Source organism: Anolis sagrei, chromosome 6, assembly GCF_037176765.1.
Source record: "Anolis sagrei isolate rAnoSag1 chromosome 6, rAnoSag1.mat, whole genome shotgun sequence".
Classification (NCBI taxonomy): Eukaryota; Metazoa; Chordata; class Lepidosauria; order Squamata; family Dactyloidae; genus Anolis; species Anolis sagrei.
In genome coordinates, this window is record NC_090026.1 from 42,980,956 (window position 1) to 42,994,177 (window position 13,222).

At 41.9% G+C, this 13,222-nt stretch overlaps 1 protein-coding gene across 2 annotated transcripts in view; it reads right to left on the reverse strand.

Annotated features, from left to right (window-relative positions):
* PPP1R1B (protein phosphatase 1 regulatory inhibitor subunit 1B) overlaps positions 1–13,222 on the reverse strand; it is a 105,833-nt gene that overhangs the window by 14,658 nt on the left and 77,953 nt on the right. The window contains exons 6-8 of one of the 2 annotated variants that reach the window (XM_060781074.2): positions 9,898–10,056; positions 4,501–4,563; positions 2,010–2,081 (exon numbers count right to left, since the gene is read on the reverse strand). In XM_060781074.2, coding sequence (XP_060637057.1) covers positions 2,010–2,081; positions 4,501–4,563; positions 9,898–10,056 — 294 coding nt within the window. The remainder of the gene's footprint in view (positions 1–2,009; positions 2,082–4,500; positions 4,564–9,897; positions 10,057–13,222) is intronic. The other variant, XM_060781075.2, reaches the window with a different exon arrangement.

Below are 13,222 nucleotides of genomic sequence, written 5' to 3' on the forward strand. Positions count from 1 at the left end.
ATTAAAGGAGAAATTCCCATGTAAGAATGATATAAAACTTCCTATGAAAGTATCTACATGGGGCTGAAAAGTCTCACTGAAGTCTTCCAAGTAGAGGGTGCACACAAATCAAGTGGAGATAAGGCAGTATTTAATATATAATGGAACACATTAAAAATGAACAGTGTGAAAAGAGATTTGAATCTTTGCATATTCATATGATATATCTTTCTCTATAAAAGTCAATATATATATGCATGGTTATTTGTTGTTGGTTTGTATGACAAAGGGAGCTACATGGCTTGATGGATCTGGACCAAACTTGGCACATGTACCCTAACTTATCAAGTTTAAAATAATTGAGGGGTTTAAACATTTTTTTTAAAAAAAAATCAACTCCTTTCAGGCCTACAGAAGCAAAAAAAGAAAAGAGACAAAGTAAATTGGCTGCAGCTAGGTGAAGTGACCCTCTATCATGTGATTGGGAAATAAAGAGAATGAAGGAGATTGGTTGTTGCTAGATGTATGAGGGGAAGAGAGGAAGGAAAGCAAGAAAGAAAGAGAAAAAGAATAAAAAGGAAGGCAGAAAGGATGGAGAAGAAAGAAAAAGTGAATGAAGGAAGATAAAGCAAAGAGGAAAAAATATGAAGGGAGGGAAGAAAGAAAAAAGGGGAGAGAAAGGAATGGAGAAGGAAGAGAGGGTGAGAAAAAAGGGGAAGGAAAAGAAAAAAGGGAGGAATGTATGAGGGGAAGGAAGGAAGGGAAGAGAAAGAATGGAAGAGAAAGGAAGTGAGAGGGGAAGGAGGGGAAGAAGAGAAAAGAAAGGGAAAGGGTATGAGGGGAAGGAAGGGAAGAGAAAGGAAAAGGAGAGAAAAAAGGAGAGAACGAAGAGAAAAGAAAGGGGAAAGTGTATGAGGGGAAGGAAGGAAGGGAAGATGAAGGAAGGGAGGAAGCAAAGAAGGAAAATGTATAAGGAAAGCAAGGAAAGAAGAAAGGAAAAAAAGAGCGATAGAAGGTGTATGAGGGAAACGGAGGAAGCCACAAAGAGAGCTTGCCCACTCGTTACTAGAATGTTGCAATGGAGACATTGTGCGGTAGACATTCTCAAAGCTGGAGAAAGGTGAAATCAGGTAGACAGTGGCCACTCTGACACCCAGGCAATGCTGAATATATACACTAGTATAAATATAAATAAACTCTGGAAGCTCTGCATGTTACGTGCATGTGCAGGGGAAGTAACAACAACAACAAACCCAAAACTACATGGTTATGACAATACTGGATTCCACCCTAATGAGAGACATGCATATTGCTGGCACGATCCCTTACTGCAGTTTTGCATTTGCAAGTGGTTCATAAGATTGGTTTGTTTTGGACTCACAAAAACATGTGCAACATGTCAGGCGATAAACCGGATAAAAAATAAACTGATTCTCCCTATGAAAATCAAACTTCAGATAGTTCTGGCCCTCAACTCTTATCAGCTAGGGGATCAATTTTTTTCCTATTTGGAGTTATATATAATAGTATAGCCTTGGATGATTTCAAAATGTAGAGAAATAAAAAGATAAGGGCATCCTCCGCAAGTACTCCAAAGTGATATGAGACTTGGATCCCTGTTCTGAGAGACAATTATAGACTGAGGACACATCGAAAAAATTGGTTGAACAATTCTGCCTACATTTCTGTGTCCATGGCAACAAAAACTGGAAATAGACAAGACATTTTATAGAGGTTAGAGGACAAAATATGGTATGAATAGGTGACTAAATTGTGTATGTTCATCCTTTCACTGCTTCCATTTACCACTTTTGTGTGTTTGCGCAATAATTCTGAAAGCTGCACAATGGCTTTGAGCTGTGAGAGCTATTACTGGGCAAATAAAAATGACTGCAACACGTTTGTTGCTAAAACTCCATCCACTTCTGTGCTCTTAAACTTCTCTTCTGTCTTTGCCAGCATTGGAACCCTTTCTCTCCTGCCCAAGCAATCAATCCCTCAAAGTGTCATACTGTGACCCCCAAAGTTACCTTTCCGTTTCTGTGATTTGGAGAGAGATGGATAGACAGGATGCTCAGATTCTTTAGGCTTATTTTCCAAGACTTCTCAGAAAGTCGTGACAAAGATTGGAAAAGGAAGGTGGGAAGACAGACAGAAAGAGAGGAAGAAGGAGGAAAAAATTGAAAGCGCATCTTCTCTCAAACCCACCACTTCCTGCATAGGTAACAATTACACCTTTCCTAACAACAGACAATGTGCCTTTTTTTTCACTCTTCCCCAGAAGCATGTTGTTCGATGTCATTCTTCCACCATTGCCATTTCTGCAATGCATATCTGCCTAGAAGTTAACTTCACTGATCTGAACTTTGCTTTAGTTTCATATTTTTTTAGTTTTTCTGGTTACATAATCCTGTGGCCATTGGGTTATTCTATATCAAGCTTTTCTTCTCTCTTGAACATTTTTTTTCTACAGCCTTAACATGATTTAAATCCACCCTACCTATTCAAATGATTAAATATTTTCCTTGACAGCAGATACAAAGCTGGTGCCCTCCTTGCTACTGAACCATGTAATGTAGGCTGAGGAGCCTGTGCTGTTTCAAATATTGTTGAACTAGTAAAAATGCTGCCTTCGGACTCAACACTGTCATTTGATGCTTAAGTGTCGGTGGTGGCCGGGAGGGCATTTGCACAACTCAAACTCGTGTTTGAAGTCTGAAGACTACCTTGTGAAGTCTGACTTGGCCAGCGTGGTCCACGCCTTGGTTACATCCAGATTGGACTACTGCAATGTGCTCTACATGGGGCTGCCCTTGAAGATGGCCCGGAAGCTCCAACTGGTACAATGGGTGGCAGCCAGGCTCCTTACTGAGCAAACTATAGGCAAACTATAACACCCCCTTTAAAACAGCTTCACTGGCTGCTGATAAGCTGCCGAGCCAAATTCAAGGTGCAGGTTATGACCTATAAAGCCCTAAATGGTTCGGGCCCCGCCTATCTTCGCGATCGCATCTCCCTCTATGAACCAGCGCGAACTTTAAGATCTTCCAGAGAGGCCCTCCTTTCACTCCCACCACTGTCACAAGCACGGTTGGTGGGGATGAGAGAGAGGGCCTTCTTGGTGGTGGCCCTCCGCCTCTGGAATGCCCTTCCTAGAGAAGTAAGACAGGCCCTATCACACCCCTCCTTTCGTAAGAGCCTGAAAACCTGGTGGTTTAAACAAGCCTTTGAGAACGACTAGTTCTAGCTTAACCCCAGATACTGCTGAATATGGCCATATCTTTTTCTACAAATTACCCAGGTTACCTCCTCCTGTTAGGCCCTGGAAATGAACAACCATAGACTACCTAATTTCCCGGGCCCTCTACAAATTGCACTAGCCTCGGCCCAGCCTTTTAAATTGCCTTGAACAGGCAAGATTATTTTAAATATATATGTGCCATTGTGATATTTTTAAATATTATATTGACTTGTTAATTTTATGTCTATGCTGTTTTCTTTGTATGTATCTATGATGTTACTTGGAAACAGCTCTGAGTCCCCTCGGGGAGATAGAGCGGTATATAAATAAAGTTTTGTTGTTTGTTGTTGTTGAGATTGCATAAGGGTCAGCAACCACAGAGATGGCAGGGAGCTATCCTACCCACCCTCTATTCCCCTTGGCAGATCATATTGTGGCATTTCGACATGTTGGAAAGGATGCAATGTTAGTCCCCGTCATCATTTGGGCCTATTTTCAGTCTTTTGGTGTGTTGGGGAAAACTGTTTGAAGACATAAACCACCACATTTGTGATCTGATTGAGGTATCAATTTGGAATCCAACAACATCTGGAGGGGCACAGGTTCCCACTCTTGATGGAATACTTCCCAAATGACTAAATAAAACAACAGGCAAGGTTCCAGTACCGTTTATAGTTGTATAGAAGTGGACATTTGAGCACATCCAGTTTTTTGAGATCAGGGGCAAAAAGCTGTGCCTGTTGAAATGCTTTCTCTCTGTGTATGTCCTTTCAACTGTCAATTTATAGTGACCCCATGGATTTCATATGGTTTTCTTGGGTAAGGAATATCCTAAAGGCACCAGATTCTATCTGAGCTTAGCTGCAATGCAGGCTCAGCCTTGGCTAGTCTTGGATGGGAAACTACCAATGATTTGTAACTACAGTCGGGGATCCATTCCCGGACTCTTCACATTTTCACATAATCTGGATATCCATTTTTTTCACCTGAAATGTCTTGAACTTCCAGATGAACCATGCCATAGAAAAGCTCTGGAGAACTAGAAATGTTTTCTCTAAGCCTTCAGAGAGAATCTGTGGCCAAATTCAGGTGGAGCATCTGGCAGAAGTTGGCCATAGAATCATACTGGAGACCTAGAGAGTACACTTCTCAAAGCATTTTGTAGGTCCTCCAGAATGGCTTTATGGTTCTTTGCGTATTCATTAGCCTCATGAAATAAGTGATTCTGCTGTACAACGTTAAATACAACTTCTTTATCCACAGTACTGCTATTTTCTTACCAGTGCATTGCCTGAGCAAGCCTGTCTTGGAAGCCGTGCCCAGCTGCTTCTGCCCCTGGGACACTGGAAGATACAACAAAGAAATATGAAGCAAGAAAGGGTGTAAAAGCTAAGGTAGCCATTTGAAAATCTGATGATTTTAATAATGAGTGGTGCTGAAGTGTTTTAATACAGCATTTTGGAGAGAGAAAGAAATCAGCTATCCTATTGGCTGCATAAAGGTAAAGGTTTTTTATTTTCTCATGCCAGGAGCAACTTGAGAAATTGCAAGTCGCTTCTGGTGTGAGAGAATTGGCTGTCTACAAAGACATTGCCCAGGGGATTCCCAGATGTTTTGATGTTTTTACCATCCTTGAAGGAGGATTCCTTCATGTCCCTGCATGGGGAGCTGGAGCTGACAGAGGGAGCTCTCCCCGAATTCAAACCTCTGTCCTGTTGGTCTTCAGTCCTTCTGGCACAAGGGTTTAACCCATTGGCCACCGGGGGCTCCAGGGGTAAAAGTAAAGTTTTCCCCTTGACATTAAGTCTAGTTGTGTCTGACTCTGGGGGGTGGTGCTAATCTCCATTTCTAAGACGAAGAGCCAGTCAAGTGGCTGGCATGACTGCATAGAACACAGTTACCTTTCCGCCAAAGTAGTACCTATTGATTTACTCACATTTGCATGTTTTTGAACTGCTAGGTTAGCAGAAGCTGGGGCTAACAGCGGGAGCTCACCCCACTTGCTGGATTCAAACCGCCAGCCTTTTGGTCAGCAAATTCAGTAGCTCAGTGGTTTAACCCACTGTGCCACTAGGGGCTCCAATAGCTGCATAGATCAGCATATTATTAAAGGGCGAATATCCCTTATTGAAAATGCTTAGAATCAGAAGTGTTCTATATTTCGTTTTTTGTTTTTTAATTTTGGAATATTTGCATATACATAATGAGATATCTTGGGCCCCTTCTACACTGTCCTTATATTCCAGGATTTGACCCCAGGTTATTTGCTTTGAACTGGATTATATGAGTCTCCATTGCCATATAATCTGGGATAAGCAAATAATCTGGGATTGGATTCTGGGATATAAGGACAGTGTAGAAGGGACCTTGGAGATGGGATGCATGTTTAACACCAAATTCATTTATGCTACATATTACACACATAGCCTGAAGGTAATTTTTATACACAATAATTTTAATAATGTCATGCATGAAACACAGCTTGTGTACATTGAACCATCAGAAAGAAAGGCACCACTATCTTAGCCACCCACTTGGACAATTGTGGAGTATTTTGGATTTTATCATGTCAGAAACGACCTGAGAAACTGCAAGTCACTTCTGGTGTGAGAGAATTGGCCATCTGCAGAGACGTTGCCCAGGAGATGCCAAATGTGGGAGGCTTCTCTCATGTCCCTGCATGGAAAGCTGGAGCTGACAATAAGGAGCTCACCTCATCTCGCAGATTTGAACCCCCAACTTTTTGGATTTGGGATGTTTGATCTGTACTACTACTAACATTTATTTTGTAATCTTCCTGGGGCTGATTTTGGAGTATATTAGATTTCGGAATTCCGGAAAAGGGATGCTCAACCTGTTCAAAACTTTCTGTAAATGTTTAAATGAATCCCAGCAATACCTGCATATCGAATTTGCCTTACCCTTCTTTTTCCCCTCTTTCCAATTGAAAACAGTACCCTGACCCTTTGCAAAGTTCATTTATAAAGTGCCAGGCATCTGAAGCAACCACCACATGTGTCATCCCTTTGCTCCGGCACAGTAAGAAAAAGTGAATACACGGACAGTGTAACTGGGGGTGGGAGAGAGAAGAATGCCTTGTATCGATGCCACCTCTCCCATCTTGCAGCTTTTTCCTGCTGAGGAAGAAAGCTAGTTTCCTAGGAGACTGGCAGCTCCCTGTAGTGGGGTAAGAAGCAAAATTGTATGTATGTGTGTGTGTGCTGGAAGGGGAGGAACATTTACAGGCTTCTCCTTGACAGCAGAGGTGCTAAATGAAGGGAAATATATTCAGTACACGCAGTGCACCCCCAGAGAGTGGGATCCGTGGCGAACAGCGGGAGAAAGCCCTTTAAATAGAAGTGCGTCACCACAGTAACAGCCCACCTGCTTGAGAACGACTTGACCTCAGGAATCGGCTCCCCTTTTCCCCGTAACACCTTTTGAGATATCACCCCAGAATGAAAGCGGTGTACGTATGTGTTTGTTCTATCTATTTATGGTTTGTATACACACATGCATCCTAAGGACATATCCTTTGTTGTTTTTGATCTTGGATTAGAACAACAGCATTTGTTCGGGACTGAGAAAATTACTGGCATCGCTATCAAGCAATATGAAACATCTCTACTTCCCTGTCCTTTTGTCCTTCTAACTGCAGCTCTTATGTCCTTACAATTTCAGGTTGGATTTTCCTAAGTCAGAATGTAATTCGGCCTTTTCCAACCTGCCTCTAATTCCTCGAAAAGGAATGATGATAGAATTATTTCATAAGATTCAACTATGAAGCTGTCCAACCCAGTAAGTATCCCATTTTCAACAGAAGATAGTCAGAGGCCACTTCCAATTCAAAATTGGGAATGTGAAGGCAGTGTCCACCACTTGAGTAATCTGGCTGAGAATTGGAAATACCCCAATGGGTTGTTGCCATGATTGTTAATACTGAATCGTAATGCTATAATTATGTAGGACGACAAAGTCCTATATTTATCAAACAACACAAATGTCGGAAAATAATCACAGAGCTGAAGGAGACCCCAAATGTTATCCAGTCCACCTCCTTGCCATGTAGGAATACACAATCAAAGCACTCCCTGCAGAAGGCCATCCAGCCTCCACTTAAAAGTCTCCAGAGAAGGAGACTCCACTACACTTTGAGGCAGTGTATTCCACTGTCAAACAGATCTAACTATGGCGAACGCTGAGTATTAGATTATTTTTATTGATGTATAAACTGACTGTCTTAATTGTTATAATTGCTGTTTACATGTTTTATCCATTGTTATGTTTATGGTGGCATCGAATTGTGCCTTTGTAAGCCACCCTGAGTTCCCCCACGGGGGTTGAGAAGGGCGCGGTAGAAATACGCAAAATAAATAAGAAATAAATAAACCATCAGGAAGTAATTCCTAATGTTTCAGTGGAATCTCTTTTCCTGCAATTTAAATCCATTGAACCTGGGACCCCAGGTGTCGGTGGTGGCCAGCGGTGCCCTCTCACAATTAAAACTTGTGCACCAGCTGCGTCCATATCTTGAGACACCTGACTTTGCCACGGTAATCCATGCCTTAGTTACATCTCATCTGCCTTAGTCACATCCCATCTGGACATCCCATCAAAGTCACCCCCTCTCTAAGTGGGGCTGACTTTGAAGGTTGCTCAGAAGTTTCAACCAGTTCAGAGATCAGCAGCCAGATTACTTACTGGCGCCCCTTACAAGGAGAGATCCACTCCCTTGTTGCAGCAGCTCCACTGGCTGCCGGTCTGCTTCCGGGTAAATACAAAGTTCTGGCCATTACCTTTAAACCCTAAATGTCTTGAGTCCAGGCTATTTGACCGATTGCATCTCATATTATAAAACAGTTCAGGCACTGCGGTCAGTGGAGGAGACCCTGCTCTCAGTTCCACCCCTATCTGAAATACGGCTGGTGGGAATAAGGGAGAGGGCCTTCTCAATGATCAATCCCACATCTGGAATTCCCTCCCTAAAGAAATAAATATGTCTCTCTCCCTCCTCTCCTTCAAAAAACAACTGATAACTAATTAGCATACAGAGAGGAAGAAGACTGGAGACTAGGACGCAGAACAATGGCTTCAAACTAGAAGAAAGGAGATTCCATCTGAACATTAGGAAGAACTACCTGATTGTGAGAGCCGTTCAGCAGTGGAACTCTCTGCCCCAGAGTGTGGTGGAGGCTCCTTCTTTGGAAGCTTTTAAACAGAGGCTGGATGGCCATCTGTCAGGGGTGCTTTGAACGCAATTTTCCTGCTTCTTGGCAGGGGGTTGGACTGGATGGCCCATGGGGTCTCTTCCAACTCTATGATTCTATGACTAGATAATGAGAGACCACTACCTGATCTCTGGTTAAGAATTATCACTGTATTTGGGCTCTGTCACTCTATATTAGCCCAGCTACCATCACTGGCCAATCAACCCATATGATTTTGTGAACCTTAGTTGGTCCCTGTAAATCTATTGTGGCGGTTATATGTTTGATATTATGTCGATATATAATTTTTGTTTGATTATGTTCATTTTCAATTTATCAATGTTAGGTTCTAATGTTATTTGCATATGTGGGCTTATTCAGGATTATTATGTCACTATTGTTTGTTTTACTGAAGCATTGAATGTTTGCCTTTTTGTATGTTGAAATCTGCCCTGAGTCCCCTTAGGGAGCGAGGGCAAAATAAAATAATAATAATAATAACAACAATAACAACAACAACAACAACAACAACAACAACAACAACAATAATAATGTCTTAGTTTCTAGGGCAACATAAAACAACTCCCCTCCCCCTTAAGTGTGACATCTTTTTAAATTTGTAATAACAGCTTGCATGTTCCCTCTTAAGCTTCTCTTCTCAATGCTAAACAATGCTAAGCAGGCCCAGTTCCTTAAACCACTCTTCATAGGGCTTGGCTTCCAAACCTTTGACCATTTTGGTTGCCCTTCTCTGGACAACCAGGTGATCAATTTCCTTCTTGAATTGCAGTGCCCATAATCAATTCAGGTTGGTGCTGTGCAGACAGCAACAAGACCATCCTGGTTATCAGATAAAGAACCCAGGGGTCATGACCCAGGCGACTAAAACGATCAAGGGTCTGGAGAACAAGCCCTATGAGAAGCGGCTTAAGGAGCTGGGCCTGTTTAGCCTGAAGAAGAGAAGGATGAGAGGAGATATGATAGCCATGTATAAATATGTGAGAGGAAGCCACAGGGAGGAGGGAGCAAGCTTGTTTTCTGCTTCCATGGAGATTAGGACAAGGAACAATGGCTTCAAACTACAAGAAAGGAGATTCCATCTGAACATGAGGAAGAACTTCCTGACTGTGAGAGCCATTCAGCAGTGGAACTCTCTGCCCCAGAGTGTGGTGGAGGCTCCTTCTTTGGAAGCTTTTAAACAGAGGCTGGATGGCCATCTGTCAGGGGTGCTTTGAATGCAATTTTCCTGCTTCTTGGCAGGGGGTTGCACTGGATGGCCCATGAGGTCTCTTCCAACTCTTTGATTCTATGATTCTATGAAAGCAATTAAAATGTAATAGCTTCAGTTTCAAGAGCATTCTTGAAACTACCCATTTCTGGAAGGCCTAGTGCAGGATGGGAGAGCCCCCTGCTGGTTTCATAGTCTCCATCTGCTGGCTATTTCCATTTTTGATTGACTACCAAACTTACACAGTCCAGGCATCTCCCTCACGGTGTCATCCGAGTCCTGAGCTTCTTCTTCTTCCTCCTCCTCCTCTTCCTCCTCCTCTTCCTCCACATCCTCAGCATACTCTTCTTCCATCCAGGAACTGTTCGATTCCAAATGGCTTTGTGCTAAGCGCTGCACAGCTGTTATGTATTGAAAGAAGGGGAAAAAATTAAACCACTACATTACTCTGGTTGTCCAGATGAAGAATGCCATCCTTAATTAACATTTGGAAAGAACATAAGCAAAAGTTATTTTCATTGGGAGCTAATCCATTTACCTCTCCCCGACTATTTTATTAATTCCATGTATATAGTTCATTCATTTAAGTCAGTGGTTCTCAACCTGTGGGTTCCCTGATATTGGGCTTCAACTCCCAGAAATCCTAACAGCTGGGGACCCATAGGTTGAAAAGCACTGACTTAAGTCAAGGAGATGTCCCTAGCTTTCTTCTTTCCCACTTGATCCTCAATACACATAGGTTCTAGGGCTCACCTTTTTCATTGTCGCATAGAATATATGTGACTTGAACAAATCTATATAAATAAAAATGTAATGTTCGTTTGTGATACCATCAGAACTCAAAAACCACTGGGGGAATTGACACCAAATTTGGACACAGGACACCTAACAACCCAATGTATGTCCTCCACTCAAAAAAATTGATTTTGTAATTTGGGAATTATCGTTGCTGGGATTTATAGTTTACCTACAATGAAAGAGCATTCTGAACTCCACCAATGATGGAATTGGGCCAAACTTAGCACACAGGGCTCCCATGACCAACAGAAAAAACTGGGTTTGGTGGACATTGACCTTGAGTTTGGGAATTGTAGTTCACCCACATCCAGAGAGCACTGTGGACTCAAACAATGATGGATCTGGACCAAACTTGACACAAAAATCCCATATGCCTAAATATGAACACAGATGGAGTTTGGAGGAAATAGACTTTGACATTTGGGATTTGTAGTTACTGGAATTTATAGTTGACTACAATTAAAGAGCATTCTGAAACCCACAAACGACAGAAATGGGGCAACTTCCCACACAGAACCTCCATGACCAACAGAAAATACTTAAGGCCATCCAGTTCAACTCTCTTCACCAGGGCAAGAAAATGTAATCAGAGCCCTCCTGACAAAGAGCCATCCAGTCATAAATATAGATAGATATGATTCTCACACACACACACACAGATAGTATCATAGATTTGAAAGAGACCCTAAAGAAGGACTGTGATATGTTGCATATTTCAGAGTAGGCAAACCAGACACTCTCCACATCAACACTGACAAAGAAACAACAAGAAATACTGTTTACTCACAAGCATAAAGGAATTGCATATATTAGAAACCAACACTTTCTCATTACTTTATTTTCCAGATCACCAGACTGGGCCACAGCAACGCGTGGCAGGGGACTGCTAGTATACACATAGAATATATGTGACTTGAGCAATGAAGCGATGGTCCTCCGCCATCAACTCTGCTAGACCAGCCACGTTGTCCAAATGCCCAATCACCATCTCCCAAAGCAGTTGCTCTATTCCGAATTCAACAACATAAACAGAATGTTGGAGGACAGGAAAAGAGATTTAAAGATAGGCTCAAAGCCAACCTTAAAAACTCTGGCATAGACACTGAGAACTGGGAAGCCCTAGCCCTTGAGTGCTCCAGTTGGAGGTCAGCTGTGACCAGCAGTGCTGTAGAATTTGAAGAGGCACGAATAGAGGGCGAAAAAGAGAAACGTGCCAAGAGGAAGGCGCATCAAGCCAACCCCGACCGGGACTGTCTTCCACCTGGAAACCGATGCTCTCACTGTGGGAGAAGATGCAGGTCAAGAATAAGGCTCCACAGTCACCTACAGACCCACCGTCAGGACACTACACTTGGATGATCATCATCCTCGGACTACGAGGGATTGCCTAAGTAATGTGGATTGAACCTTGGTTAAGTCTAAATTCAATACTCTAAGCCAGAAAAGCAGATAGAAAAAAAATGCTCAAAGAGCCATTTACAACCTTAGAGTCTTTACCTGTGCCAATAAAAGATCACAGTACAGACAAAACAGTTAAAATATCTTTTCAAAGCAAGCTTAACTTTATGTTCCTACCGCAAGTTAATAGATTAGGTGTTGCTAAGTACAATGAAGGAAATAATACTTGAGTAATCAGGGAAGGCAGGGAAATAATTCTGACAGTTAAAATCTCAATCAGATAAAAAGAAGCCCCAATTGACAGAATGATGGACAAAATTTCTGGATTAACTTAACAACCTTTGAATAGAAACTTTGTGCAGAACCATTCTTAATAGAACTTACTACCAAAGCCCACAAAAGTGATGTCACTTCAAAAAAAGCGATTCACTGTATTACAATTTTCCCCATTTCCCTTTGACTTCCAGGTGTGGTAGAGCTCTTGCAATTTTAAGATTTTTTTTTGTAGTGTCAGGAGTGACCTGAGAAACTGCAAGTCGCTTCTGGTGTGAGAGAATTGGCTGTCTGCAAGGACGTTGCCCAGGGGACGCCCGGATGACTTGATGTTTTATCATCCTTGTGGGAGGCTTCTCTCATGTCCCCGCATGAGGAGCTGGAGCTGATAGAGGGAGCTCATCCGCCTCTCCCCGGATTCGAACCTGCGACCTGTTGGTCTTCAGTCCTGCTGGCACAGGGGTTTAACCCACTGCGCCACTGGGGGCTCCAATTTTAAGATAATAGCATAAGATGGGGGGGGATCATTCAAAATGCCTAAAAGTTCTCTTTTAAAGCCACTAGAAAAAAAGTATTACTAATATACTGAAATAACAATAATAATGATAGTAATACATGAGAAATGCCAGTAGCTACATTATTTGTGACTTGTTGTTTCTGTAGTATTGAATATGAAATAGCAAGGGGATATTTTGCTTGCTATGATGGACCAAAATTCTGATCCAATGCTCTTTAAGAAGCAAGTTCAGACTACTGGGATAGAAGATTATTTTTCATTTTAAAAATTGATTGGGGTACTCAAAGCAGTTAGAAGGTTAACATATATTTTTATATAGGTTAACATATATTTATATATGTCCTCAAAGCAACTTAGAAGATCTATAGGTCAACCAGGGGGTTACAAATTGGGCATATTATGAAATGAATGCAGTAATACAGCTACTTTTTATTTATTTAATTATTTATTTCTCGCATTTCTATCCCGTCCTTCTCAACCCCTGAAGGAAAACTCAGGACAGCTTACAATGGGCCCCATTCCGAAGCCATTACATAACTAATTACAAAATTAAAACCACAATTAGACATAAAAGCATAATT